Raw genomic sequence first — 27,909 nt, 5'->3', positions numbered from 1 at the left:
TTACAATAGAATGGAAGTACAGCCCTCATCCTTGCAGCAACTAAAGGGAAGATACACTTTGTACGAGAGCTTATCAATCATGGAGCAGATGTTAATGCAGAGGACGCAGTTAGTATTATGTGTTATATGATCTGTTGAATTTTATATATGTCTTTTTCCTGCCTATCGTATAAACAATTTAATTTTTTCAGGACAATTGGACGGCGTTATTGTGTGCGGCCAAGGAAGGGCACACAGATGTGTGCCTTGAATTACTCGAACATGGCGCCGATTTGGAACACAGAGACATGGTAAGGTCTTTAATTCTTTAATGTATTTTTATTAGTTATAAAGTGAGAGTAATTTCTCAATATCTAGCAAGCTAAAGATAGCGAACAAAGCTTATTTAAAATTTTTAGAAATTAAAATATTTATTTTACATTTTTAGAAACTAAATATTTCTTTTAGATCTTTGGAAGATAAAAAAGATTTATTCTAAATGAGTCGTTTAATGTAAAAGTGGTGTAAGTCAATCTTTTGTCTATTTGGTTGAATAGCATATCTCGAAAGCAAAACCTCTATTCTGTTTTGTGCAGAAGTTGTGTAAATCTTCATTAGTTTCTTGGTGAATTGCAGAATAAATGAATTGTTTTGTCCCTATCCAGTAATCAACTTTTTTGGCTTATACCACTTTTGCATTAAACGACTCAAACTTTTGTGAATTGAAAAATTTATTTCTTTTTAAGATTTTCCCTTTGAAGATATTCCTTTCTAAGTACTTTAAGTACACGGATCCCTTTCTTATTCATCTATTAATTTCCTACACTCTATTTTATTGTCACACTATACAAGATTTTTCTGCCATTAATTATATTTATATATTCTAATTTCATGTTTTAAAGTTTCTCTAAAGTTTCATTTCGTTACGAATGAAATATTTAATAATCATAAAGAAATCGAACAAATAGTAAGAAGAGGGAATAATCTATTCTTAGGGAGGGTGGACTGCACTTATGTGGGCGACGTATAAGGGTAGGTCGCCGACGGTGATGATGCTACTAGGACGTGAAGCTGACGTCAATGCACATGGAAATTTTCACATATCTTCGTTGTTATGGGCCGCAGGCAGGGGTTACCCCGATATTGTTAAGGATCTTATTGCTCATGGTGCTAAAGTCAATGTCGGTGACAAGGTAATCTATATTTACCATCTTTTAAGTTCACGTACGATGTATTAACTAGAGACAGAAAAATCCATACTGCGACTTATATTGTCGGAGAAATCTGTGTTAATGCATTTTTTTCAATTTTTAGTATGGTACTACAGCGTTGGTGTGGGCGTCGCGTAAAGGTCACGTAGAAATTGTAGATACTCTTCTAAAAGCTGGTGCTAATGTCGATACTGCTGGCATGGTAAGACTTTAGTTTTATATAAATGATAATTAGACTACAGATTTTTATGCACTTGCAAAGAAAAGATTACAGATCAGTTATATGAACTTGTGGTTGTTTTACATCTCTAAAATAATCTCTCCGTGTCTTTCTCTCTCAATGAAATTTTCAGATAATTAATAAAACTTTGTACTGCAGTACTCATGGACAGCTCTTCTAGTGGCCACTCTTGGGAATCACTTGGAGGTGGTACTACTTCTTTTAGAACATAAACCAAACGTGAACGCGTTAGATAAAGATGGATGCACAGCTCTGGCAATAGCTTGCCGAGAGGGGCATCACGAAATAGCAAATGCTCTTTTGAATGCTGGTGCTTATGTGAACATTCAAGATAGGGCTGGTGATACAAATTTAATTCATGCTGTGAAAGGCGGACATAGAGGAGTGGTTGAATCTCTTTTAAAAAAGTATGCTGATGTCGACATTGCCGGAAAGGTACAAATGTCAATCATATATTACTTTATGTATTTAATTTTTACACAAATAAAATTACTTACCTTTAAGTGTAAAATACTTTTCGTTTATCTTTGTGTCCAAAACGACTCCATTATTTTTGGCGATGTATTTTAATCAATATCTCAGGACACCCATTCAAATTTTATAAATATTTTAGGATAAGAAAACTGCAACCTACATAGCAGTCGAAAAAGGCAATATTTCAATATTGAAGCTGTTATTAAATGCAAACCCAGATTTAGAAATTGCGACAAAAGATGGTGATACTCCATTATTACGTGCAGTTCGATCGCGAAACGCTGAAATCGTGCAGATATTGCTAGACAAAAAAGCTAAAGTATCAGCCACCGATAAAAAAGGTGATACTGTATTACATATAGCTATGCGAGCTAGATCGAAAGCCATCGTTGAGATACTATTGAGAAATCCAAAAAATAGTCAACTACTGTACCGTCCAAATAGACAAGGAGAGACTCCTTATAATATCGACATCAATCATCCAAAGACCATTCTTGGACAAATATTTGGTGCACGTAAGTCATTAATCAATAAAATTAAATAAAGCCAATAGTACATAATATAGTTCCTCTTTTCTTTCTTTCTTTCTTTTTTTTCTATCAACTGAATATAACTGAATGTTCATTTTAGGGCGTCTTAATACCAATGAAGATAATGAAAATATGCTCGGTTACGACTTGTACAGTAGTGCGTTAGCGGATATCCTCAGTGAACCATCTCTTTCAACGCCTATAACTGTTGGCCTTTACGCGAAGTGGGGTTCAGGAAAATCATTTTTGTTAAATAAATTAAGAGGTAATATTTGCAATGGTTTACAAATACAACAACTAAATTAAAAATTGCATAAAATACTCATATACTGGTAATAATTTTTTCAGAGGAAATGAAAAATTTTGCTCGCCAATGGATGGACCCAGTATTCCAATTTTCTTTCTTATTATTCGTAGTAATAACTCATGTATCTTTGTTAGTGGGTATCACAATAGGTCTTGCCCTCCAATCATGGATTGTTGGTCTTGCATGTGGTATAAGTCTTATATTTTTTACGTACACTTTTTTGATACTTGTCTGGTATGCTAACAAAAGGTAAGATTGCAAGATTGAAAGTATATACTTCATGTATTTTCATAGTATTTAATTATGAAATATTTAAATCGTAGATATGATTGGTACTGGCCATACAATTTCACGGTAGCTCTGACTACAAAATTAAATTCATTGAAACTGCTTTTACAAGTAATTTTTTGTCATCCTCCTGGTGGTCGAGTTCACGATGATATCACTGTTCAACCCATAAAGTTCTATTTTACTGACCAGACCCGAGTCGGCACAACTGCTGCCGGAGAGAACGCAGTAGTACAAATGGTAGGATCGCTTTATGATTCCATTGAGAATGAATTTGGTTCTTTATCCACGCGACTCTACAGAGCATTCAGACCAAAACCAGATAAATCAACGACAACATGGAAATGGAGACATCTTTGTTGTTTACCATATATAGTTATATTTGAATTCTGCTTTTGCAGTTTACTCGTTGGTATCTCCGTACTTACGGTCTATCTCATCGATATTTCTAGCAGCGAGTTAGTATACAATTTCTCAGAAAAACTATAAAATCAAAATTGTTATAATTAATTATTTCTTTCTATCTTTAATATCACAGGCCAACAATAGAAAGAGTTACATCACACATTATTATGATAACCATTGCCTTAATACTAGCTGTTAGCGTAATAGCAAACTTATATACATGGAGTCGAACGTTGCAAGCACTTGTTTTCTCTCAAAGACGGCACCTACAGCGCAGCATTTCTAAGTTAGAGACTTTAAAAAGCGAAGGTTTTATACAGACGCTAAGAAGCGAAGTCAGTTTAATGACCGAGATGGTATATTACATATTAATTGAATAATTGAATAATGTATTTTCATTAAACTGTTCTTTGTACTTAACAAAATTTTTGTAAAAAATAAAACAGGTTAAATGCCTAGATAGTTTTATGGCACAACAAAGCAGATTAGTAATAATTGTGGATGGTCTGGATAGTTGTGAACAAGATAAAGTGTTGTTAGTTTTAGATGCTATACAAGCATTATTCAGTGATAACGGTTATCCATTTGTTGTTATACTAGCGATTGATCCACATATTATTGCCAAGGTATCTCAAAATGCTTCATTATCTTTTCATAGAACGCGATATGTGTAGTTTTTTACATGATATAAAATTTTGTTTCTTATATTCAGGCAGTGGAAGTCAATAGTAGAAGATTATTCACAGAGTCTAATATCGGAGGACACGATTACTTACGTAATATGGTGCATCTTCCATTTTATTTGCAAAACAGTGGTTTGCGAAAGGTAAAAGTAGCTCAACAAACTGCCCAACATAGCAGAAAAACTACGTGGACCGAAGCCGAGGAAAGTGTAAATTACACCGCGACTAGTACAATGCATCACTCTGTTTCTAACAGAAGACTTAGCACAGAGTCTGCTATAATGAACAGCAATGAAAAGTTGAAACCGCAAAGCAGAAAAGGCAGTAGAAAATTACGATTAAGCGAGTCAATCGCAAGTAGCATCGGTAGCAATTTAAATCGATTGGGCGGTGCACAAGATCTCAATAAAATGCTTCTTACTGACGATTACTTTAGTGACGTGAATCCTCGTAGTATGAGAAGATTAATGAATGTTGTTTATGTCACTGGTAATAAAAACAACTAATCTCTGAGGGACTCATTTCTATGTGTCCTGCTTGTTTCTAATATATTATATGCTTCTTTTTAGGAAGATTATTAAAAGCATTCCAAATTGATTTCAACTGGTATCATTTAGCTAGTTGGATCAATATAACTGAACAATGGCCATTTAGGACATCTTGGTTGATTCTTCATTACGATATGTATGAAGATAGTTTAGATGATTCCATGTCGTTGAAAAATCTTTATGATAAGTATGTCTTTTCCGAATAAATACTTTGTAACATTTTAATAGCCGGTTTGTATCTAATATTTCTTTTCAAATCATTAGGATACGACCCCAAATCCCAGTACTTAAAGAAGTTCAACCTCTGTTAGAAATGGATAGAGATGAACGGAAACTAGATATTTTCCTGACGTTCCATCGTTCGAGTTTACTTGTTAGCGATATGAAAATATTCTTACCATTCACAATAAATCTCGATCCTTATATTAAGAAAAAAATAAAAGAGGAGCAACAGAGTATGGAAGAAGAATCAGGACTACTTGGTCCATATAAACAGTATAGTCCTTGGACTTTACCTAGTAATACACATGAATCATGGAGTGTAAATAAAAGTGGTTTACCAAATCGAACAATGAAACTTGTTAAAACACCAAGTCTACAAGGACATGTACCAGTACCATCAACATCATGGGTACAACCGTGTTTGCAGCCAACATTAGATTGGCAGACTCCATCGTGGCAAGTACTTCCCGTGGAACCGGCGATTAAACCACTCTCTGCAACTACAACATTACCGGTATATATACATATAACATGATATTATAATGATATTATGACTATTATTATCACAATATTGTTATACAATTTTCTTTTTCTTAGTCCGAGATTTTGGAGATAAGACTATCATCTTTAACAGTAAATGGAATTTGCGACCTTATTGATAGGATCGACAGTATAAGTCCTAATCAAGCACCACAGTACAAACAAGTTATTAAAGAGAATAACATTACTGGTAGAGTTTTATTGCATTGTGATTTACAGGAGTTGAAAAAGGTAAGCTTTACTTCCATGATTTTAACTGACAGGTATTATGCAATCAATAATAATGTTTTATTTGTAGGTTCTTAAAATGGCTTTTGGAGATTGGGAATTGTTTCGTATGATGATTGTATCGCTTAGAGAATTAGAACTTTCATCATTTAGCACACAAGAAGAAGGTTCACGAAGTGTTCGATTCACCGTAGGATCGGAACAAATTCAACGAAAAGGAGGAGGTACGTATATCGATTATCTATATAAATAGTAATATATTATAAAAGTATAAAATATCAAATGTATATAAAAATTGTGTCTTATTATTTAAGATCATGCTTTACAAAATACTTCGATACGTGTGCCAACACATGTAGAAAAAGACAAAGGAACATCGAGAACCGATGGTCCTAGGCGAGATCAAACTAAACAATCTATTATGGAAAAACAAGTAAGCTTCTTTACTCTATATAGATAAAATCATAGAAGTATGTTTATTCTAACAATTAATTAATCAATTAATTAAGTATTGTTCTCATTACAATCGTGCTCGATTTTAGTTCCAGGTAAGCGAAATTGTATTTTACATTTCATATTAATTCCTTTATAAAACACATGAATAAATATTATAAGTTTAATACTAAAACATCAAATAGCGAAAAAAGTAATTAAATTTTTCAGGTAACTTTAGAAGAACAGATGATATGTGGTGCATTACAAACTTTAAATGAAGAAGCGTGTGAAGATGTATTAGATGTACCATCTTCTGCAGTGGTACCATCAGACTCACTCGCAGGTGAGCCCTCTCCCCTACCACTTTCACTGCCTCTGGTTATAGTTCAAGAACCACCGCAACCAGACCAAAAGTGTGACACCGTACTAGAATACAGTACAAATTTTTAATGAATTTAAATCAGATATAGCTGTGTAACTCGATCATGTATCATGTGTGTACAGCATCGATATGACCTCATTGCATTCGAAGATGGTTATACAAAACTTATCATCCGCAATGTTTCAGTTCCGCCGGAAAATTTGGTCAATATAACTGTTGTTTAAATGTTTCTTACCACCTATATTCATGCGTAGATGAAATCGTAGCAGTATTATGAACAGATAGGTGTACCTACATACAACGGACAGTCAATAAAAATCTAATTTATTTATATACATATATATTTTAAGTATAATATATATGATAGAAATTAAAAGAATTATTATCACCTTCATCCTACTATTGACTCTACATGTGTAAAATTTTTGAAAATGTGCCAACGCGTTACGAGAGACTGGGTTACTATAATTAAATAATATAAAATGAATGTCTGTGTTAAAAAAAGAAAAACGTCATTCATTGTAATATATTATTATTATTACGGTAATGATTTGGATGTATGCGTTATCATAGATATAGTGAAAATATCATTTTCGTATAGTAGTTTAAGTACATTAATGGTATAGCTTGCGAAAAAGAAAACTGTGTCATTTTGTATTCATAAAATTCTGAAAAATACTCTACGTATTCCTGTCGCAAATAATATAATGCTAATGCTTAATAGTCATACATTCAGAAATACTGTATTTTTTCATAATGATCACATTTGTGAAACAGGCTGTGATAATTAGTTGTTACTGTCATTGAATGTTATACGAATATACTTCTTTTTGGGATGTTTATGCTGATAGATCTTGTATATTTAGAAAGATAAGCTTCTACAAGAAAACATTTTATATACCAAAGTAAAGACTATCATTATATTTTCTTCTTTATTCGTGTGTTCTTTGGTACTGTATGTACAATTATCCTAACTGAATTGTTGGATAATTATATTATAAATGCGAATGGCAATAAAACTGTTGGAAACTTGAAGTGATATTATCTTTCTTAGACTAGATCTATAAGCTTATCGAGTGCTTTAATTTTATATCGTTATTTAAAATCACAACAATATTACGAACAATTAAATCATCTCATAAAAAAAAAAGATTAATTTAATAACTAATCGTGTTTCATTTAGGAATCCTCTTCTATAATGCTTAATGTTTCATCAATCGTCGCTTAACGGATGAGCTTTCAACTTACATTTAATGCATCTCGTGCGGTCAAAAAAGAAAAACTGGATAATATGAAGATTTGTTTTAGGATCCATTTCGATGGCCCCTCAAGATACAGATTACGTGATTCTTCAATCTAATCCACTTCTACACTGGGTACCAGTCACCGATGAACCAGAGACGTCAGACGACAGCTCGTTCGAGTCAACAGTACATCTTCAACGTACGAACTCTCAACGTAGTATTACATCTCAACTTAGTACCAGATCGGCTTGTTCGTTCGGACGTAAAGAGCTAAGAAAGAGTGGAGGCAATTCTATCAGTAGTAGACCAGCGTCGCTTTTTGTGTCTCCTCCGCCTTCTCCCAGACCTGCCTTCAGATCCAAGTCAACAGATGAAAACTATGTAGCTAATAATATACCCATGAAATCGGCTATCTCTACACCTATGAAGAAACGATGTTCGACTTCGACCTTAAACGATGAGTTAATTTTATCGGTCCCTGTTCCAAACTCCAGCTTGGAAAAGTTAAGCAAACTGAAAGACCGTCTTATGGGAACGTTACCTGTCTCGCCTGCTCCAGGAGAGAGCGAGGATGAGTCCACGCCGTTAGTTTCCGAATTATCTACTCCAACTCATTCGCAATCCGATAGCGTGTTTAAACACGACTGCAGCGAGGAGAACAGTAGCTCGATTTCCTCGAATAAAAGTTTACCACGTGATGGAGAACGATCCATCGATGTTGTTGATTATTCCGACACTGTTAGTTTAATGGTACGAGAAGCTTCGCAAGTGCGGTTTTTATCGCGTCAAGACGCCGAGGAATGGGACAATCCCGAAACACCTGTTTGATGTCATCTGCTACACAGTTATTAGCCAGTCTCCTTAATATACAATAACGCATGATAAAAAAAACTTTAAATGAAATGGTACTTAAATCGGGGCTTGTGATATATATTTTCAAAGAGAGAGATAGTCAGAACAGCAAATTGAAAAATTCACACACTTTGTACATAGTAAATAGAAGATATCGAACTTTTTAGATAAAGCGTTCGAAGCTGTTCATGCATCAGAGCGATGATATTAGACAAAGAGAGAATGCCTTTTATGCAACATATGTACAGTATGTTTGAGTTCATTGTTGCAGAAGATACGTCTGATAATCGCACTCTAACATTCCTTGATACTAATTTTAATGCATTTAACGTGACGTCAGCGTATCAGCTGTTTCTTTTCAAAGAAGTGAAACAGAAAACATTTCTTTTATCATATTGTAAACATATGCTGAATGATTAATTCAAGTCAATTCATGAAAGCAGTAATGAAACTCGACAAATTATATGTACAAAAAAATAAATTATATTTAATAAATCCTAATTGTCTCATACCGGTTGGTATTGATTTTAAATATTAGTATTAAATATCAAATATATTATAACAAATAAATAAATAGTGCTAATTTATACGACAGTGGATGTCATAAAATCAACAAGATATTTCATGATAGTAAACATCTGTGTTTTCACATTGCTTTCATTATCGCGCATTTAAACATAAAATTATAGAGTAGATCTTTGAAGCTAGGTAACAAAAAATTGTTAATTATCATTCTTTAATTTCTAAAAGACTATTGGTACTATACCATATGTATATGTATATGTATATCGGGGGACAATATTTAACACCGTAAGTTTTATTATTTCAGTACTTAAATTTTTACTGAAAATTTTTTTGTGAAGTTCTACTAGACGTTACGTAGGTTGTCACAATCTTAATGAATTTTTATTGTAAACTTCGCCGTGCAAAGTTACAAAGAAGGTACTATTATTTTAACGTTTTTTTTAATAATGTTTCAATGCCTAGTTTATAAAATACATAGAAAATGAATAAATACATCTTTAAGGAATTTACAACACAACTTTTTAATAATACTTTTTTATTACAAAGCAAAAAATTATACATATGTATATAACAGTGTATGTATATGTATGTATATATATATATAATACTTTAGGACGGAATACATTAGGGTTATTGGTTAATAATAGCATTGTAAACACAAGTAATATATATATTAGATTTTCAAATAATAGTATTATATGTACTTTGCTTATTACTATTAAATATAGTATATTTAAATACACAGAACATCGAACAGCGCCTTATTCTACTTTCATAAATGCTCATATATGGAATACAATAAGTACTTTAACAGCCTTTTGCGTAATTCAAAACATGTCCTATTTTTCATAACTTATGTTCTGATAAACATAATATTTCATAGCTGCCTTTTAAATACATTACGCATAACAACTTTCGTAATACAATAAACTATCAGATCTCAATGTATGAAATAATATTTACCATTAATCTAGTCATAGATTGTTCTTTTCACTCTAGAAAAATTTGTACGCTACTTGCTCTTTCAAAAATCATAAGTTTGTTTAGTTTATTGCATTACATATTTAAAAGAAGCAATTTTTTATAAAATACTGATATGTTAGTTACAAATATTATAATTACAAAAATAATAAAAACTATGAGAGGAAGAGAAAACATTTTGGCGGTACAACATAATATGATAAAAAGTAAGGTATCGTAAATATCGATACACAGATATAAATTATAATTCTTTTCTATGAAAAATGAACTGTATTATCGTTTTCTCGTAATTTTTTATAAAAGTAAATTGATAAAAAGAGATCATCTCTTATTAAATAATTATATCTATAACAATGTACATATGTTCGTGAATAAAGTTATTTTCAATAATAAAACGTTTTATAGTAAATAAAAAATAAATTGATAGGAATGAGCATAAATTTTAATAAAGATATCTTCCTTTATTATTGTTATTAAAGGCACTATGGCAAATGGAAAATATCTAACCAGTATTGAAATACTTCTAGTAGACTATCACCTGGGCACTCAGATTTCATTTATAAATTCTAAGTAATAAAATATTTCCAATTATATATAAATATACAATTAGACGAGAAATAAGTCAATTCAATAAATTTAATTTTTAGTAGGAGCTCCATACATTACCTCTTTTTAATATGTGTGTGTTCTTATTGTATAATAAGATATAAGGACACTTAACTCTTTGTAAAAATTGACTATGTTATACAACAATAAATATAGAACACACATAAATAATTTGCATGGCAGAACTGAATTGATAATGTATTAAAGTAAAACAATTATTGATAAAAAGCAGATATAGAAATATGGAAAAAATATTAATTTTTTTATGACATAGGTACTGTACTTAGAAAATCTGATTTCTATGCATGATTTCTCTTGCATTAAAGAGTACTAATGCAGTTGTCAAATGGTACATTACTTGAAGCACAAACTCAAAACATCAATCTCGTATAAAAAATACGTCAAGTAAAAAAAATAATTTTTAATTAGGAATTATATTTATACAGTTGATATTTCTCGAAATTGTAAAAATTAATACAATTTTTCAAATTAAGTACTTATATGAATTAAAATTATATAAAATTAAATACTTACATAAATGCAAATTATTCATAATTTGCAAAAAATATAAATGCTGACTGGTCCCATTGATATAATATGTCAAATTATTCTTTCATTTATTGTATTACTTCTTTTCCTACTTAGGCAACATTGTACTCCTATAGGCACTTTAAGCAAGTCAGTACATATTATAAGGAAGACCAAATTTGATAAATATTTCTCTTTTTGTTTTTAGAATTGTAATCCGTTTTTATATATTTCGTTGATTACTTAATACTTCAAAGTTGCGTTGTGATTACAGTCTTCCTCGTAATTACCGTATGTTTAATTGGAGTTTGATCTGCCGTCGTTGTTTGTGATGGATCGGCTACTAGCCAAGGACTGATATCGGAAACAGCTGAATTATCATCCTAGAACAGAAAAAAAATATGCAGAATATTAAATATTCAGATGCATTGTAATTTCGACATAAAATTTTTACGATTTATTGATATTTTACAGATGTTTAAAAAAAGGCAAAAAAAACAAGCCCATATTTGCATACAATTTGCACAAGCTAAAGCATTTTTAGACGAATACAAGGACTATGTGTGTTACAATAGTTAACTGACAAACATTTAAAAATGAGCCACACCTTGTGAGTAAGAGTCGTAGTAGTTGTTTGTATTTCTTCAGTTTTCACGACTCTCGCTCCATTTTTCTCTGTTTCCACTTCAGTTTTCTTTTCAACCGTGGGCTGTATTTCTTTAAAAGGATTAAGCAAACCCAAAAACGGATTCGAATCTATAAACGGGTTTGTATTCGCTTTCTTTTCCTCTTCCGTTTTTGTATCCTCCTCAGTATTTTCAGAGACAGTAGTAACTTCGTTGTTATTATCGCTAGTGAAGGGGTTGAACGGATTCTGAGATTGATTTGATACTTTAGGATTCAGTTGTGTTGTTTTTTGTTCAATTTGTCCCCAGCTGTCTAGAGAAAAATGCGTTACGGTAACGTTGTCATCCGCTGATGGATTTGTCATCATAGCACCACTTACTGACAATGTCAATTTATCTCCACCCTAAATAAGAGATAACGCAAAAAAGCAAACGAATCACATCTAAAGCTTAGAAGCACAAAACGATAAAACAAATATTGGAAAACAATGAAACAAGATATGAAAAAGAAAAATTCAAGACATATGTGAGTCCATAAAATGAAAGAATATATCGTGTATATACAAATTTTTCAAGTCTATTATAAACTTTTGTTTGTAATGTCTGCGTTTAATTGCTACAATTGTACTAATTCAAATACCAAATACTATTTTTCTGAATGCATTTATTTAAAAAATGTAAGGTAATTCAATTAATTAATAGCATTCTAAAAAAACATAACAACTTTCTACTGTATAAATTACCCGTATTTATGTCAATATGTTGCATAATGAATAATATCAACAATATTAAAGAATTTTAGTTTTCTTACCACAGATACAATTGTTGCTGCATCAGAATGCTGATTGTTCTTAGTAATAACTGGAGATGCATCCATAGACGTGATGGAAACCAAATTTGAATTTTTTCCTTGCTCTAGAGACTTTGCTTTCAGTATATTGCACTTTAATGATTCTGGCGGAATAGGCGTACGTGGGGGCAGTGAAGAGGTACCACCAACTTGATTATTTGGCACTAACGATGTTTGATTAGTCATATTTTCAATGATTAAACTCGTTTTCACAGGTTCTGTTTCTTTTTCAGTGTTAGCAATTGCTGTTTGATTTCTAGGCTCTAAAGGTTGCTGATCTTTGGCCAGTGATTTCAGTAAAGAATCTACCAAAGGTGAAGACGTAGCATGTACGCTGGAGTCTGACGATTTTGTACTACATTGACTCGGCTGACGTTGCAAAGACTCTTCTTCGTCTATAAAGAAAAATACTTATCAAGATTAGAAAATTCATTATACAGCAACTTTATATCTTTGCTAGCAAAAAGAAGACACTTTTTTATACTTACTGTTAACTACTGGAGCTGGTGGTTGCGGTTGTTCCACTTGCTGACGTTGACGTTCTCTTAAAACATGGCTTTGACGACGCGCGTATCTTTGACTTGGTCGTCTTTCAAATTGTACTGTTCTGCGTGCTCTATTCAACTGAGTGGTTTGAAATTCGGTTTTACCGCTGTAACGAAAACGTGAACCCATACGAAAGAAATTTTGGCGTCCACTAGCACCTTTAACGGGTGCACGTAATCGAAAGAAAGCATGATGCTCTACAGCGCACTTCCATAAATGTTTGCAAGCCTTTTCATTGACAAGTCTGAACACAAACGTATGTTCTTGTTCTCCTCTCCCTTCGTCATCCTCTTCCACCACAACTAATGTTAATTTCTTCTTTTTAAAATCTAGCCGACCAATCTTGGGCCAAAAGAACAAGCCTATTTTTTGTGTGCCTTCGAAGACCAAGATTCCCGTTGGCGTTAATCCCAAAGAGTACTCGCATGCGTCTTTACCGAGAACGGTATGCATATCTACACCATACATATCTAACCATTTAGCTTTACTGAGATAAGCTGATTCAGCTTGTGCTGGACTAAGACCAGAACACTTGGCATATTCTTCAAGTATTTCAAGCTCCATTTGTTCTGTTTGGCCTGGTACAAATCTAAATTCTGATACTGTTGCTGCACTATGTATGGCAGGATCATAATCACCAAGTTCAGCTAAAAGTACAAATAAATTTATATCAAATATAATTAAAATTCACATTATTTCTTAATTTAATCATTCTTTTTTAAATACTTACATTGAAGAGATAAAGCAGCCAATTGCACAGCAACTTGGTGAGGACAATGAAGTTTTCCTTCCAACACATCTTGTTTTAATTGCAAGAAAAACTGGTATCTTGTTAATTCTTCGCGCAATGTATTAGGTTCTGATGAGTAAAACTTTACCTTGAGCCGTAAAGTATATGGTGGTCCAACTACATAAAATATCATTTGTTAATAATAAAATAATGAATAATTAATTTTGGAAACAGAAGAAAAAGTGATGCATTAATTTCAATGAACAAAAGGAAATTTGTTTAATGCATAGAAAAAACAAACATACTTTTTACTTGTTTCTTTATTGGCTTAGTGGGATCGAGCCAATGCTGAACATTATTGCTATCTGTATATTGCAATCCAAAATAATCTTTCTCTATTAAATCTAAACTATAAAACACTTGTTCATATAAGTCGCTAGCCAATGCTTTTTTCTGTAACACAAAAATAATTCACAAAAATATAAAAATTTGCGTACCAAGAATAAAAAAGAGAATAATAATATGTAAGACAGACATGGGTGGTATTTATAGAAAGAAACAATTTAATTTCATAGAATCAAGGAAAATATTAAGTACAACACAGATGTATAAAAATGAAAGGGATAGAAAATAGAACTAAAAAATATAAATGAAGATTATAGGAGAAGAACATAATCAGTCAAATTTCTTACAAAGAAACAGGTTTAATATTCAGTATGTTATCAATCAATTCCATTGGTCCTTCCTATTTACATTAACCAAACACTGGCATAAAAATTGAATAGCAAGCATTATTTATTAGATAAGAAATATTTTCAATAATTACCATTGTTTTTTAATAGATTATTCTACTCACTGACAATTCTATTGGTAGATCCGTGCCATCAAGCAAAACGACCCTACATTGAACAACATTCTTATTGCTGAGCAATCGTTGATTTTTTATTTGGGACGACGTAGTCTGTCCGCTGACACTACGAGCCCTACGTCGTGACAAAAATCTTAACATTTTATTTGACATACGTCGAAGCAAATTTGCTGTCGTTCAACAAACGATATATTGACCCAAAACGCTACATTCCTTCTTCTACGCGGATATTATACTTTTCCGCGATACGTCGCGTCGGTTAATACGCCCACTTGTACACGTAAAACACGCGTAACCACGTCGAAGCTACGAGGAAGAGAATAATTATTAAACATACATGTTAGAAATCGGATTAAAAAAGAGATTTTATGTTACTTTTATGTTTGTTGACTAGACATAATAAATCTCGAAATCCAAACCTATCCGGAGATGATACACATCTCTTGATCCCATTGGTACTGAACGCTGCGAATATTTTTTATGTTGATAAATAGATGGCACTAGTACCGGCGAACATTTAGTTTTAGTTAGAATTGTTTAACGCTGTTTAAAATGTGTCATTAGAACTGTAGATTTTGTTTTTGTCAAGAGTACATTACTCCTAATCACAGTTAAATGTTCTTTTAAATGAAATTCATAAAATAATATATGTTACTTGTTTTTAAAGATGTTTGTATGGCAAGGAATTTGGTCGGTGTCTAATTAAATATTGAAGAAGATTAAAGAAGATTAGAGGAAAGAAATAAACTATCATCTTAATAATGAGCAACAACTTTTCATCTAAGGCAAAGAACACAGTAAAAGAGTCTACATCCTCTACTGTATTGCGTCAACGCTCAAACCGCGTTGAAATCACTCATTCTCGTCCGATCACGAAAGTTACGCAGCGCTGGACACGGATAGTACTTAGATGATTGACCGCTTGGGAACTCCGTGTGATGTTGGCACTTCTGTAATTTTCTTTTTCACATAATTTAATTTCTATTTCACACAAATAACGCTGGAAGAAAAGTCTTTTTTAATTACAAAGGTTTCTTCCACGTAAACAAAAAGAAAAAAATGTAAATAATCCATTTTTAAATAGATATTAAAGTTTATATACGAATTAAATAGAGTTAATAAGAATATTGCAAGACCTGCATTATTAATTCTATAAGTAAATTATAAAATGAATCATATAAACCAAATTATAAGAATACCATATCATAGTCGATTGTACGGTGCTTATTCCATGTTATTTCTGTCCTTATCTTACAGTAGATAAACTATCCTCGTCACACAATATAGTCATCTTCTTCTAACACAAGATATGTATCTATCTTTGTTGCACTGTCATGTTCTACTTTTCTATGAACAACACAACTGCCAAAGAAAGGAACAGAAATTTGGACTGTTCATGGATAGATGGCAGAACATGGTTTGTCCGACAAGCCCCATGCTGCCATCTATCCATAAATGGTCGAAGTTTCAGTTCCTCTCTTTTCTAATAGATGGCAGCACATGGTTTATCTGGCCGACCCTCCAAGACAAGAAACTTAATTCCTGTCTTCGGACACGTATTATGCTGCCATTTATCCATAAATGGATTAAGTTTTAGTTCCTTTCCTATATAATACATAGCAGCACATGGCTTGTCCGTAAACGGGAAAGGCGCTAATGTATTTCAAAATTATATTCACCAATATAGGGTGATGTTTCATAATAAATTTATTAAATACTTCTAAGAATATGTGATTGGAAAGATTAATTTATGTACTTTTATTATTGGATCTTCTTAATTAAATCCCTATTTTTGACGGTCTATGATATAAATAATAAAAATACGTTGAAATTTGTATATATTTATTTTTCTTCATACACTGTACGAAGTTTGTCAGTGTAAAAAATTATCAAAGAGAATGATATTACCACTTCTCTGTTGTGGCGCCTCCCCAACTTTGTCCTGTGGCAGATGGTGTTGCAGTGGACCATTCGTCCGAAGTCTGCTTAGCAGGAAATAATAAGTAACAATGTTTTGCTTTATTTCTAATATCAAGTTATTTTACAAAAAATAAGAGAATTTCATTATTACCTGAGCAGCCCAGTCTCCACTAGTTGGGAATGCTTGAGCAGCTCCTGCAGTCGGAATAGCTGCTGCGGTTGGAGTTGCTACGTCGTCTGCCCAATTGTCAGGAGCCACGGTACCAGTGTCAACTTCATTGACCCATCCAGGTTCAGCAGCAGTTGCAACTTCAACCGTTCCTGCAAATTCCTTAGCAGGTGCAATTTCTTTGGCAGCTTGTTCTTCCTTCTCAGCCTGTGGAAACATTATTTCGACAATTTATTTATTTGTCATTTACATTAAAATACATATAAGCTCCAGAAATATATTCAGCAAAGATTAAGCCATATTCTATAAGGTCAACAACTGTATTTCTGGATATTATTTCTTCATCATTTAGAAAGTATAAGTATAGATAGAAACTATGTACAAGTATTAAACAAAACGAAGTAAATGCTATTAGAATCATATAAATATTGACCTCCTCTGGATCTCTGTAAAAGAACAAGTCGACGACAACATCCCACTTGGTTTCACGAGCAATAGAGCCTCTTAATCTCAGCACTTCTCTTGCCAACAACCACCACATAAGACCGACACAATGAAGACTCTTTGTATTACAGGGAATTGCAATATCGACGAAACGAAGAGGTGAGTCGGTGTTACAGAAAGCAATTACTGGGATATTCACGTAACTGGCCTCGGTAATCGGCTGATGATCGGTAGATGGATCAGTAACGATCAACAGACGTGGTTCACGGAAGGCAGACTGAAAATAATTGATAATATTATTATATTGTAATTTGGTAATACCATAATATTCATACTTTAAATAAAATCAGAAAAGATTAAGCCAAATTAAACCAACAGATATAAATTATGGAAAATGAATGTTCATCATTTAAAATAGTACAATAAACATAAAATAAATAATATATACAATTTTAAATTAAATTTTGAAACCAGTCATTTGACCAGACAGGGTAAGGTTAGCATTAAGTAACTAACTTGAATTTGATTAGTGAAAGCACCAGGAGTAAAACGTCCAGCAATAGGAGTAGCTCCAGTATGCTGCGCAAATTTCAGAACAGCTCTTTGCCCGGTTTGGCGGCAACTGATGACAAACACTTCACTAGGATGTTCAATAGCAACAATGGCACGTGCTGCTAATAGCAATTTCTCCCAAGTGTGACGCAGATTAATAATGCTAATACCTATATTTTAAAATAATATATTTAACCATTTTAATTAACAATCAGAATATTGTATTGCATATAAAACAAAACATACCATCACTTTTCTTCTTGTACACATATTGCTCCATTTGGAAGTTCACATTTTCAGCACCTAGGTGCGTATATGCAGCTAACATTTTAGTAACATCATCCTCTTTAAGAGACAATACGTCTAAACCTCCTGACATCTTAACGTTGTGGTTGAATTACGAGTAACCTTAACATACACATTATTAACCTAATTTAATATACACCATTATTGAATTGATCTAAACAAATAATTATTAATTACGTTCTTCATTTATTTTCCTACTCTCTATTTATACATAACCTTATTTCATAATGTGAAATAAATTATCTATGTTCTTAATATATTAAATTAAATTAATGTATTATTTGAATATAGAAATTGTAACAAAGAACAAACATTTACAACATCAGAAAATGTAAATATTATTAAAATTTTATTTGAAAGATACTCCACGTGTATCAGCCCCCAAGGTTATAATATAAATTTATTGTAACCACTTGTTATTAATATAAATTTTTACGTGAAATTTAATCTCTATACAATTTTTACTATTTAACTAATAATTTTTTATATTTCACATAAAAATAAATGCTATAAATAAAGAAAAAGATTTCAATATACTCACGTTATCAATGCCACTAGGAGACTTCCAGTCGGAAAGGAAGTTGTAAACTTTAATTCCTGCTAAGAGAAAAGGTGAGGAGGAAAGATTTACTTTTTCTCATATAGTACTTCCATATTATTATAAAAATTATAAGATAATTTTACATTCTAAGTTAACTGTCTGGAAAAAGTAACATTTGAATTTTTCATAAATATATGGAACTGTAATTGAAGAGAGAATAAAACGGAAATGCATTGAGCTTTACCGGGGAATTTTAAATGTTAATACATTACAAGACGAATTTTACAAATAAAATTTATTATAATACTACAGCAATTTACCAAAGCAATTCATTTAACCCATCAACTTTATAATATTTTATTTTCTAGATATTGTACACGATTAATTTATATTCTGCGAAAACAATTATGTTGTATTCGTATTTATAAAACAATGTCTTTTTAAATAAAATAAATAAAAATAATTATGATGTTGCAATATGATTATAAAGTTCTTTAGATATATATATATATATATATTATGTAATTACTCTATTATGTTCTTACAATAATAAAAACATGTAATTTTAACTTCTTTAGAATATTTTGTACTCTAACCTATAATATAGTATATTCTCGAGGCATTATCCTCTTTTCTATAAATGTATATCTAACGAACTGTTACGCGTTGTATGTGAAAAAAGCAGTTTATTAAAATGTTGTAGAAGAATGTATCCGGCAAATCATAAAACTATTTTTGTTTTGGATCACACGCCATATTTTGGTATATCTACTGAAGCTCCAATAGAATTTGATTTTCTAAAGAGTCGCGGTCAAAACTTAATTCCTTTGGCACCTGTTTGTAAATCTTTATGGACCAGCAGTGTAGAAGCTTCACTAGAATATTGTAGAATAGTGTGGGATCTCTTCCCAACTGGAAAATTGGTATATTATTTTATTTAATTATTATTGTCAAGTAAAATCTGTATATTTTGATTTTTTATGCTTTATAGATAAGATTTGTTGTAACCGATCGTGCAGCATATGTATTGAACTCATGGAGTCCATCGCAACAAAATTTAAATCATGTAAGTAATATTAAATGTGTAATGTATTTGTATTTAAAAGTAATATGTCTAATTATGATCGTTATGATTATAGATAATGAATGGCACAGCCATTCTAGGAATACCAACGAAGATACCAAAACCTGGAGAAGATTATTCAGTTATACATGGTTTGAGAGTAGCAATTGAAACACTTAACGAATGCTCAGAAATTCAACATGACAAGAGAACATCATTAAATGAGAATACTAGTAAGCTTGTTAATAGAGGAAGAGTGATATGTATTACTAGTGCACGAGATAATAGCAACATGAAAAACTTGGAAAATATATTTTTGAATGAGTTAACGCAAGAAAATAAAACTGCTTTAGCTTCAGATCAGTTAGTATCTGATCAATAATACATAGCATTGTGTATATGTATAATTTTATAACATGTTGTGTTTGTATTTCAGTTTAATACCAGTAGATTATTGCCATTTAGTTATACTGAACATCTTCCCTAATAATATTGAGTCACAAGTTACTAGTCAGGGACCAAGAGAGGTATTTGATTTATTTCGCCATTCATATGTAAATTTTCAATTGTATATGAATAGAATTATAAAAAAAAAATTTTGTTTTAGGTTTCACCAATGTTAACAGTAGAAGTGCATTCTATTAAGGCACCCGCATTACATTCAAAATTGTCTCACTTAATTTTATCTCACTATGATTTAGCTAGTACAACAGTAACCGGTATACCAATGAAAGAAGAACAGAATGCTAGTTCTTCTGCAAATTATGACGTCGAGATATTTCATTCTTCAGCTGCCCATTCAGCAATTTTAAAAGGTTGTACTATTAACTGTAAAATATAAATTATTCAATATGATATATGCATGAAAACATTACATGAATATCTTTATAGGAAACCCACAAGATTCTGCTTTAATTAAAACATTTAGGAGATTCGAAGAAGGATCAGAATATGAAACAGTGACTTTGAAGTGGTGCACACCACGAGGGTGCAGTGCAGCAGAAATGCAAAACTGCACTGCCATGCATAGAATCACACCTGTAGATGTAAATAGTAGACCTTCCTCTTGTTTGATCAACTTTTTGCTGAATGGTAGATCAGTAATGTTGGAAATGGCAAGGAAGAGTGGTGGAAAAACTATTTCTCATTTACTTGCTGCACACGGTGGAGAAATTTTTATACATACATTATCAACCGCTAGAAGCGTATTAGAAGATCCACCTTCTATTAGCGAAGGTTGTGGTGGCCGTGTCACCGATTATAGAATAACTGTAAATATATACATTCTAAACATTTCCTTTGAAAAAAATCTTCATTTCTCCAGAATATCTTTGTATAATTGATATATTATTTGTGATAGGATTTTGGAAGATTGATGCGGAATAATGTATTGGTGCCTTTAAAAAGAAGTACAAACTGTAATACCGAAGGTCCAGCAGAAAAGATGAGATCTAGATTAGAACGACATACGAAATATTGGCCAATTACTATTTCTAGTACACTTATGTTCAATCTGAAACAGGTACATATTTCAAATAAAATTTAGTTGATAAATTCTAGTGCAACTTCAGTATGTAATAGTATTCATGTGAATTGTAGTTAATAGATCCATTGCCAGATTTAATGGTAAAGGAAGAACTTACTGCAGAGGAAGTCGTACAGTGCAAACAGGTGATCTTCAGTTTATTGCAATTAGAAGCAAAACACGAAACCTTACCACTACCAAGTATAGGAGGTGGCCGTGGTGGGAAAGGTGGTGTACGTAGGGAAGAACACTACAGGCTGCTGTGGGGAGAATTAGAAACATTCTTAAAGCACCACTCGAATAATTCTGCTGCGCATTCTGAAGTTCTAACTTGTCTCCTCGAAGTACGAAGCAAAGACGACAAAGATAAAGTCGAATTGGATCAGGCGTTGCGCGAATTAGATGGGTAGGAATAATTTCTTGCAACATTTCTTTTATTTTTCATTCAAAAAATATTCTAAGACAATTAACCTTTTACATCGTTTCTTAGATTTGGCAAAGAAGATGTAACTGCTCGAGCTAGCGTAATAAGAGCAACAACCGATTCACCGATGTCGCCACCGCCAAGTACATCAATGTCACTCGGGAAACAACTCCACAAGGGTAGTCTCCATGCGCCTAAAAGTTTGTTAGACATTTGGTTGCAAAGAAGTGGACCTAAGGAGAAGAAACCTGATTTCCATGGAAGAGTGAATAGTGATGGCCCCAAGGCAAAACTATATCCCAACTTAAAAGAGACTGGGCGAGAGCCACGCGAACCTATCTTGGAAGGCTAACGATTTGACTCGAGAATTTTTAATGAACTATACGCGTATAAAATATTAGTTACAATAATTATTATTTGCTACTTACCATTGGTTGCAATGGATAATACGTTACAATACTTTTGACCAGGAACGAATAACAATTTCTTAAGCTATAACTGGTCTACTAGTTTCCTTGTACCTAGAACATCAATTATCCTGTATCATCATGTTCCAGAGTGCCACTCATCCCGTATACTGATTCGTCAATAGATATAAGTGTACCTAGAAGGAACGTTCAGCGCGCTTCAAGGAGTGGAGCAAATTCGACGAGATTCTCGATACAAGAGCACAAAGACACAGTTGCAAGGGTTGCAACGTGACCGATGCTATCCAACGGAAAGAGATACGCGAAGCGATGCACCTGCGCCCGAAGATATGTGCGAGTAACAGCGCGAAAGTGTATCAGTGGTACAACGAAAGCGATCCACTCCGACTCTCATCCCCGCGTCCTTCGTCCCTCGGCGTTTTACAGCGGCAGACACGTCTGCCGGGTGTCTGAGCCACTGCGATACGTTGACCTCCATCGAAACTATAGCTCTCTATCGTCTCTCCCTCCCCGGCTGGAATTCCGCCGCTAATCGATGGAAGGAAGGAGGAAGGTATGCTTGCTGCTGCACATAATATAATGCGAGCACGAGAGGACGGGGGAAAAGAGAGACGGAGACAGAATCGACGGATGAGGAGAAGCGCACAGAGGGAAAGAGAGGCGGAAGGGGATCGGAGAGTACAAGTGCGTGACGTAATGGTTCATTCATCCCGAGACAGACGATATCCCGGTCAATGGTGTACATATATACATATACATATATATGTATATATATATACTTATATATACACATATACGCATCTCTATGTATGATTCGTTTCGATACATACGTGCACGTGTATGCGTGTGCTACACCTACGTACCTAGGAATCTGCGTGTGCATGTGTCACGTGAAATGCACACGTGCACGTGCTGTTCTGCTCGTTCGTCTCGCTTTGATTTGCTCGTTCCTCGCTTCGGCCAGTTACAGCCGTATCCCCGGCTTTCCTTTCCTCCGTCGTGTTTCGGATAAATCAGTCGCGGAGACGTCATCTGCGTGAACTGACCTTGGCACGTCGGTCCGCCCGTGGATATGGATTTTTCTTATCGACGCTGCTTGTTACGACTCATCTTACGCAATTATTATGGTACCTATTGTGAGAAGTTGAATAATCGATACACGATACGCAAAACAATTAAAACGCTACCCTCGTGCTTAACGCGACAACGGTACAAGTGTTAGGATTGAAAGAATAGATTGCATAATGCGATACCAATTGTCATTATGATTGATAATATCGGGCTTATTGAAAGGAGATTGTTTCTTTATCCTTCTCTGATAATATGTCTTTCTATGAAGGATTTGTTAGCCAAATAATTGATCAAGAATTTATTAATTACTTAATTTCGTAAATAATGAATAATATTAAAACTAGTTGATAGTCGATTAATTACTTGTTATTAAGAAGAAAGAAAGGACGAAAGTAACTTGCATACTAAATTTTTATTTTATTAGAGAATTGGATATTTTATTAGCGATTAGAGGATGATTCGGTTAGTTGAAATTATTCTATCGCGATGCGTTTGATATTCTCGCCGGGAAATTCGCGCCGCGACGCAGCCGGAAAAATAAATTAGATAGAATTATTGATCCAGAGCTTACACACAGCTGTGTGCAGGTGGTAGCGTGAAGAAGAGTCCGCCGTTTATAATTTACCTCGCCTATCTACCCCAAATATCGATCCTGACAAAGGGTCACTGAACGAACAACGGTGAAAAGAGAAACATCCCGTGTAGTCTGGCTAATAATCATCAATGTCACTCGCTAATTACCGATGCTAACATCGTAAAACATCAAAGAAAAAGTTTCGCTAGAAATTCGGTAAAAAATGCTCCAAACGCCGGTTCGGTGACCGCTTAACTTCAGCTTTTACTGATAGAATAAGCGTCCCTCAGTCAACGTAATTAAAAAATATCATATACCTTTCGAAGATTATTGCGTTGCTACTACTAGGCCATTACGTAAGTAATGTAATTTAACATTTTATTTTGATGTACTGTAAATCATAATTAAAAATATAAATATAAAGTGGTGACGTAGGCTGACGTCTTCAGGCTGTAGGTACAGTTACGATCTTGCTATGTATAATTATATATAATAATAATTATACATTGTGTGTCTCATTTTATGAGAGGGAGAAGGTGTAATATAAATATAGACCTTCTTTTTTAATATTCGCTAGAAACATATAAATGATATACATTGATATAAATTTCTTTGTATGATCTTCATTTGCGATCCTTACGTGTCTATGGTTACTTTGTTTTAATCAAAGGACGCATAGTTGTAAATTCATAATGAGAGGTTTTGCCTTATCCACCACCTCTCATTTTTTCGTCACTTAAGAAAATGATATTTAAGGTACCTAATGCAAAAAACCTTGAATGACAGACTACACAAAATTACTAACCAACTAGTTTACGAACAAAATAACTAATGTCGCTATGTGAAGATAACTTACAGTGATATAATGATACATTTTCCCTAATTTTTACTGATTGTAAGTATTCTATTTTCCTCCTACGAAATTCCCGCTCTGCCAGTTTGCCGTGTTTCTTTTTTTTTGAAACTACTGGATCCACACAGCACGTCTGCACGATAGAGTGTGGAAAACGGCTTATCTGTTTCTACCTTTTGGCAAATAGGATACGAGCTTCAGGGCACGTCGGACGTCCTACCGGAAGACCCATCGATAATGCATGGCGTTATCGATTCTTGGTACACATTGGCAAGTTCGTGGAGTGGATATCGATCTGTGCCGGAGAAGCGACGTGCTCCGTTTGCTGGGCCTCTATAATTCATCGTCGCTTCGCTTCCTAGTCTTTGTGCCTTCCGGACGGGGTCGAAGCTTTCTCGAGTATTGGAGTTGAGCGTCTTTGGAACGTCACCGTGTCCGAATGGAATGCTCGTCTCGAAATGCATCAGTCATTGTCACAGTCCAGTCCAGTGAATGAATCAGCGAAATAAAGCTTAACGCAATATTAACGAGCTTTGCCCGAAAAAGAACCTCTGTTTGTAGAATACGACGATTAATCGTTAGACGTCGAGGAAGAGTATACGTGGTTCTGTTTATAGCGAAGTTGGCTAGTACGCGGCTACTGCAACTGTCAGTGGAGGCCAGCTGATCGATTTCGAAGGAAACACAGTTTGGCCAGACTTGAACTAGTTTCCTGAGCTGGTCCTAACAACGTGTATTAGATTACTGTATACGGATCCCTCCAGTATCTGAAGTTAATGAGATTTTGATGGGATGTCGATTGTTATTGATTACGTTAAAGAAGAAGAAATTTTATTTACAATGTATACGTTTATCGAATGGTAATGAGATCGATAATACAAGTATTAGGAAGTTATTATCGTTGTAAATGACCAGAATTATTCCTGAGATTTTTTAACGTGAATTTAGAGAAGATTGTATTAGGATACTTTGACCACGATTGATGAAATTTGAAGTTGATTAGACTGTGGACTATGCGCTTATGGAAAATTTATATATGTGGAGATACATGGAACGTAATCAAAATATACATGTAATATATCCAAAGTAAAATACTCGTTGCAATATTCAATAAATCAAATTCCTGAGATCCATTTCCTTGCCACAGCCACAGGAATTTGCAGACAAAAATTTATAGCGACAAATATCGATCACCGAAACCTTCAATCTTATCGCAATACCAACAACGACGTCGAGGAGACGCCAAATTCAAAACCCGCTTATCATAATCCTAAGAAACCGATCATACATATCAAGAACAGAGGTAGAGATCGTCGAAGGAGGACGAAATCGTCGGGATAAAGTCGACTATGGGTTAGGGTAGAAGTTTCTACGCGTCTAGGAAACGTATTCCAGGCTCGTAATATTCCTTCGAGTTCTCGTTGGCGGAAATGCCAGGTCGGAAAGAAAGAACGAGAGAGAAGAGTGAGAGAAGGTAGGAGGGTGACGAGGGAAAAATAATCTCCCAGCGGGATTTTCGACCCTCGTCGCGTGTTCGTATCGGGGATAGGAAGAGACCCGGTGATCGTTAGCACGGAAGGGGACTTTGAAAAACGTCTCTTCGTGAGAGAGGCAGCTGCTGCTACTGAGCTGGAGCCAGGCAAGCCGGCAGCATTGAAAAGGGGGCGACAAAGGGACGCACTGACCCTCGGGGAGTGTAGCGGGAAAACGAGTCCTGCACGCTTTCGTCTGCCTCAATGGAATACGTTACGATATAGCTTGAAAAATTCAGAGAGCCGAATCTCTTCGTACCGGAAGAAAAGGTTTCTCTTTTTATCTGTTTCGCGCTTTTAAAGAATTCAGACTACTGTTTCGTATCATTTTGTCGGATGATCTCCAACTGTTCTTTCTCGTGGGTGGGAAACTAATTTATGTTATCATCTATAGACCATGTACATATACTAGGTGTCTTTTAATTAATTCGGGTAAAGATTGTAACATTTGCTGGACAAATATGGACGAATAACTTCGATATCTTAAAACAAAGGGGAATGAACTTGCACCTTCATGTAATAGTAATCACGAAAAAAAAACAGATATTTCTTAAATCACGAGTTTATTTTTCCACCCTCTTAGCAAAATTATGTTTCTCACGCGTTGTAGTTTTTGATATGAGATACCAGGGTGTGATTTTACACAAGGAGATTAAGTGTTTCAATAAATCCCTAATGAATTCCTAATTTCCAGGTTTAGCTCCTTTACTCGCGAATCTTTACGAACGGAGGTGTATATCCCGGAAGAACAGCTGCTCGGGGTCAAAAGCCTCGAGCGTGTCGTGTTTCCCTAGGACGTACAGGCACAAGTAACAAACAGAATGCTGAAGTGTAATTGCGTTTATAAAGCGTGTCATGATATCGTCGGCACTTTGCTATTGGACTCGTATTGTATTATTCAAAGGGTTATTACGCCAGACTCTAGAGTTACTTCCACCGTCCGCCAAGCGAAGGATCTTCGATCTGAGTTGAACGTACAAAACACCGCGACTTTCATCGAACAACGCGTCTGTGGATTAACATTGCCTAATGACAGGACGTGACAAATATTACATTAGTGAAATAATTGCAATTATGTTAACAGAAGGTGAACCATTAACGATAAGATCAAATCATTTCAGATATTTTGTGCTGTATACTTTATATTTGGTATATATAAACGAATTATAGAAAATTTCGTTTCTTTCTAAAATACTTCCCGAAACTACCCGTTATTTGACAAAATTTTCTAAAATCCACCACTTTGATGTACTTTTTATTGTTCCACAGAAAGTTTCTTCTATATTAGTCGTCCAACCTCGAGTTTCGATTCCTCGAGCTGCAGCCTTAGTTAAAACTCAACATTTTGAGTTACATAACGCAGTAAGCGTCTTAAGACAGCCCTTGAACCATCTTACGCTAAAGCTAACACACCTTAGTGAATCGGATTAATGAACCCTATTCGAGTTCTCTCATTTTTGTGACACTTTTTTAACAGAGAAGACACACTTTCTCCAATCGGTACCTTCATCGTATCGGTCAAAACCATCCATAATGAACTACGAAGAAGCTGACAGAACCGAGTCACGGCTGATACGTAAAGTTCGAAGATCTCTGCTCTCTAGAGAGTCGAAGTTAGAACGAAAGAAGATCCAGGCGATAGATCTTGAACGAGGGAAAGAGAAACAATGCGTGGCAG

The 27,909-nt window shown here is 33.9% G+C and overlaps 4 protein-coding genes, 1 long non-coding RNA gene and 1 pseudogene across 18 annotated transcripts in view; 3 read left to right on the top strand and 3 right to left on the bottom strand.

Annotated features, from left to right (window-relative positions):
* LOC126923502 (kinase D-interacting substrate of 220 kDa) overlaps positions 1-9,080 on the top strand; it is a 44,151-nt gene extending 35,071 nt beyond the window's left edge. For 9 of the 10 annotated variants that reach the window (XM_050737018.1, XM_050737016.1, XM_050737014.1 and 6 more), the window contains 19 exons: positions 10-108; positions 192-290; positions 975-1,172; positions 1,294-1,392; positions 1,570-1,866; positions 2,045-2,420; positions 2,536-2,700; positions 2,784-2,991; positions 3,066-3,488; positions 3,569-3,791; positions 3,882-4,061; positions 4,148-4,607; positions 4,688-4,853; positions 4,931-5,402; positions 5,486-5,659; positions 5,727-5,880; positions 5,971-6,089; positions 6,320-6,434; positions 7,782-9,080. In XM_050737018.1, the coding sequence (XP_050592975.1) occupies positions 10-108; positions 192-290; positions 975-1,172; positions 1,294-1,392; positions 1,570-1,866; positions 2,045-2,420; positions 2,536-2,700; positions 2,784-2,991; positions 3,066-3,488; positions 3,569-3,791; positions 3,882-4,061; positions 4,148-4,607; positions 4,688-4,853; positions 4,931-5,402; positions 5,486-5,659; positions 5,727-5,880; positions 5,971-6,089; positions 6,320-6,434; positions 7,782-8,545 (4,791 nt within the window). In that variant the 3' untranslated portion in view covers positions 8,546-9,080. Of the gene's footprint in view, positions 1-9; positions 109-191; positions 291-974; positions 1,173-1,293; positions 1,393-1,569; positions 1,867-2,044; positions 2,421-2,535; positions 2,701-2,783; positions 2,992-3,065; positions 3,489-3,568; positions 3,792-3,881; positions 4,062-4,147; positions 4,608-4,687; positions 4,854-4,930; positions 5,403-5,485; positions 5,660-5,726; positions 5,881-5,970; positions 6,090-6,165; positions 6,205-6,319; positions 6,462-7,781 lie in introns of those variants that run through there. The other variant, XM_050737010.1, reaches the window with a different exon arrangement.
* LOC126923512 (uncharacterized) lies at positions 6,989-8,403 on the bottom strand. Its single transcript, XR_007713210.1, has 2 exons — positions 8,259-8,403; positions 6,989-8,166 (listed from the first exon to the last, which is right to left on the bottom strand). It is a non-coding gene; the product is annotated as an uncharacterized LOC126923512 (long non-coding RNA).
* A 663-nt stretch (positions 9,081-9,743) lies between the features above and the next one.
* Positions 9,744-15,827, bottom strand: LOC126923503 (band 4.1-like protein 5). 5 transcript variants are annotated; one of them, XM_050737020.1, is made up of 8 exons: positions 15,205-15,822; positions 14,818-15,135; positions 14,267-14,414; positions 13,962-14,138; positions 13,174-13,878; positions 12,647-13,080; positions 11,817-12,239; positions 9,744-11,592 (listed from the first exon to the last, which is right to left on the bottom strand). In XM_050737020.1, the coding sequence occupies exons 2-8, from the start codon at positions 14,980-14,982 to the stop codon at positions 11,461-11,463; spliced, it is 2,184 nt and encodes a 727-aa protein (XP_050592977.1). In that variant the 5' UTR covers positions 14,983-15,135; positions 15,205-15,822; the 3' UTR covers positions 9,744-11,460. The 5 variants fall into 5 exon arrangements, with proteins under 5 accessions (XP_050592977.1, XP_050592979.1, XP_050592981.1 ...); XM_050737022.1 differs by having other exon boundaries at positions 15,249-15,822; XM_050737024.1 differs by lacking the exon at positions 11,817-12,239 and having other exon boundaries at positions 15,205-15,827.
* Positions 15,658-15,776, top strand: LOC126923777 (5S ribosomal RNA; annotated as a pseudogene).
* An 827-nt stretch (positions 15,828-16,654) lies between the features above and the next one.
* LOC126923507 (40S ribosomal protein SA) lies at positions 16,655-18,837 on the bottom strand. Its single transcript, XM_050737027.1, has 6 exons — positions 18,762-18,837; positions 18,161-18,322; positions 17,879-18,084; positions 17,352-17,639; positions 16,901-17,125; positions 16,655-16,811 (listed from the first exon to the last, which is right to left on the bottom strand). The coding sequence occupies exons 2-6, from the start codon at positions 18,291-18,293 to the stop codon at positions 16,734-16,736; spliced, it is 930 nt and encodes a 309-aa protein (XP_050592984.1). The 5' UTR covers positions 18,294-18,322; positions 18,762-18,837; the 3' UTR covers positions 16,655-16,733.
* Positions 18,838-19,348: 511 nt separating this feature from the next.
* On the top strand, positions 19,349-22,271 carry LOC126923504 (integrator complex subunit 13). The gene is made up of 9 exons (XM_050737025.1): positions 19,349-19,684; positions 19,753-19,827; positions 19,901-20,187; positions 20,261-20,351; positions 20,432-20,639; positions 20,716-21,095; positions 21,185-21,346; positions 21,424-21,755; positions 21,840-22,271. The coding sequence occupies exons 1-9, from the start codon at positions 19,469-19,471 to the stop codon at positions 22,123-22,125; spliced, it is 2,037 nt and encodes a 678-aa protein (XP_050592982.1). The 5' UTR covers positions 19,349-19,468; the 3' UTR covers positions 22,126-22,271.
* Positions 22,272-27,909: the final 5,638 nt, after the last annotated feature.

Source organism: Bombus affinis, chromosome 13 (assembly GCF_024516045.1).
Source record: "Bombus affinis isolate iyBomAffi1 chromosome 13, iyBomAffi1.2, whole genome shotgun sequence".
NCBI lineage: Eukaryota > Metazoa > Arthropoda > Insecta > Hymenoptera > Apidae > Bombus > Bombus affinis.
The sequence above is the reverse complement of the archived record's forward strand: the minus strand, read 5'-3'. Positions and strand labels throughout refer to the sequence as shown.

Bases quoted from the DNA above. Each gene is read 5' to 3' on its own strand.
- LOC126923503 (XM_050737021.1), bottom strand. From the start codon at position 14,982: ATGTCAAATAAAATGTTAAGATTTTTGTCACGACGTAGGGCTCGTAGT. The intron at 13,879-13,961 runs GTAAGTATTTAA...TTGTACTTTTAG, and splicing joins GGCTGCTTTATCTCTTCAAT to CTGAACTTGGTGATTATGAT. The intron at 12,240-12,646 runs GTAAGAAAACTA...TCTCTTATTTAG, and splicing joins CAGCAACAATTGTATCTGTG to GGTGGAGATAAATTGACATT.
- LOC126923504 (XM_050737025.1), top strand. From the start codon at position 19,469: ATGTATCCGGCAAATCATAAAACTATTTTTGTTTTGGATCACACGCCA. The intron at 19,685-19,752 runs GTATATTATTTT...TATGCTTTATAG, and splicing joins TCTTCCCAACTGGAAAATTG to ATAAGATTTGTTGTAACCGA. The intron at 21,347-21,423 runs GTACATATTTCA...TGTGAATTGTAG, and splicing joins TTATGTTCAATCTGAAACAG to TTAATAGATCCATTGCCAGA.
- LOC126923507 (XM_050737027.1), bottom strand. From the start codon at position 18,293: ATGTCAGGAGGTTTAGACGTATTGTCTCTTAAAGAGGATGATGTTACT. The intron at 18,085-18,160 runs GTATGTTTTGTT...TTTAAAATATAG, and splicing joins GTACAAGAAGAAAAGTGATG to GTATTAGCATTATTAATCTG. The intron at 17,126-17,351 runs GTCAATATTTAT...ATGTTTCCACAG, and splicing joins TTTACAGAGATCCAGAGGAG to GCTGAGAAGGAAGAACAAGC.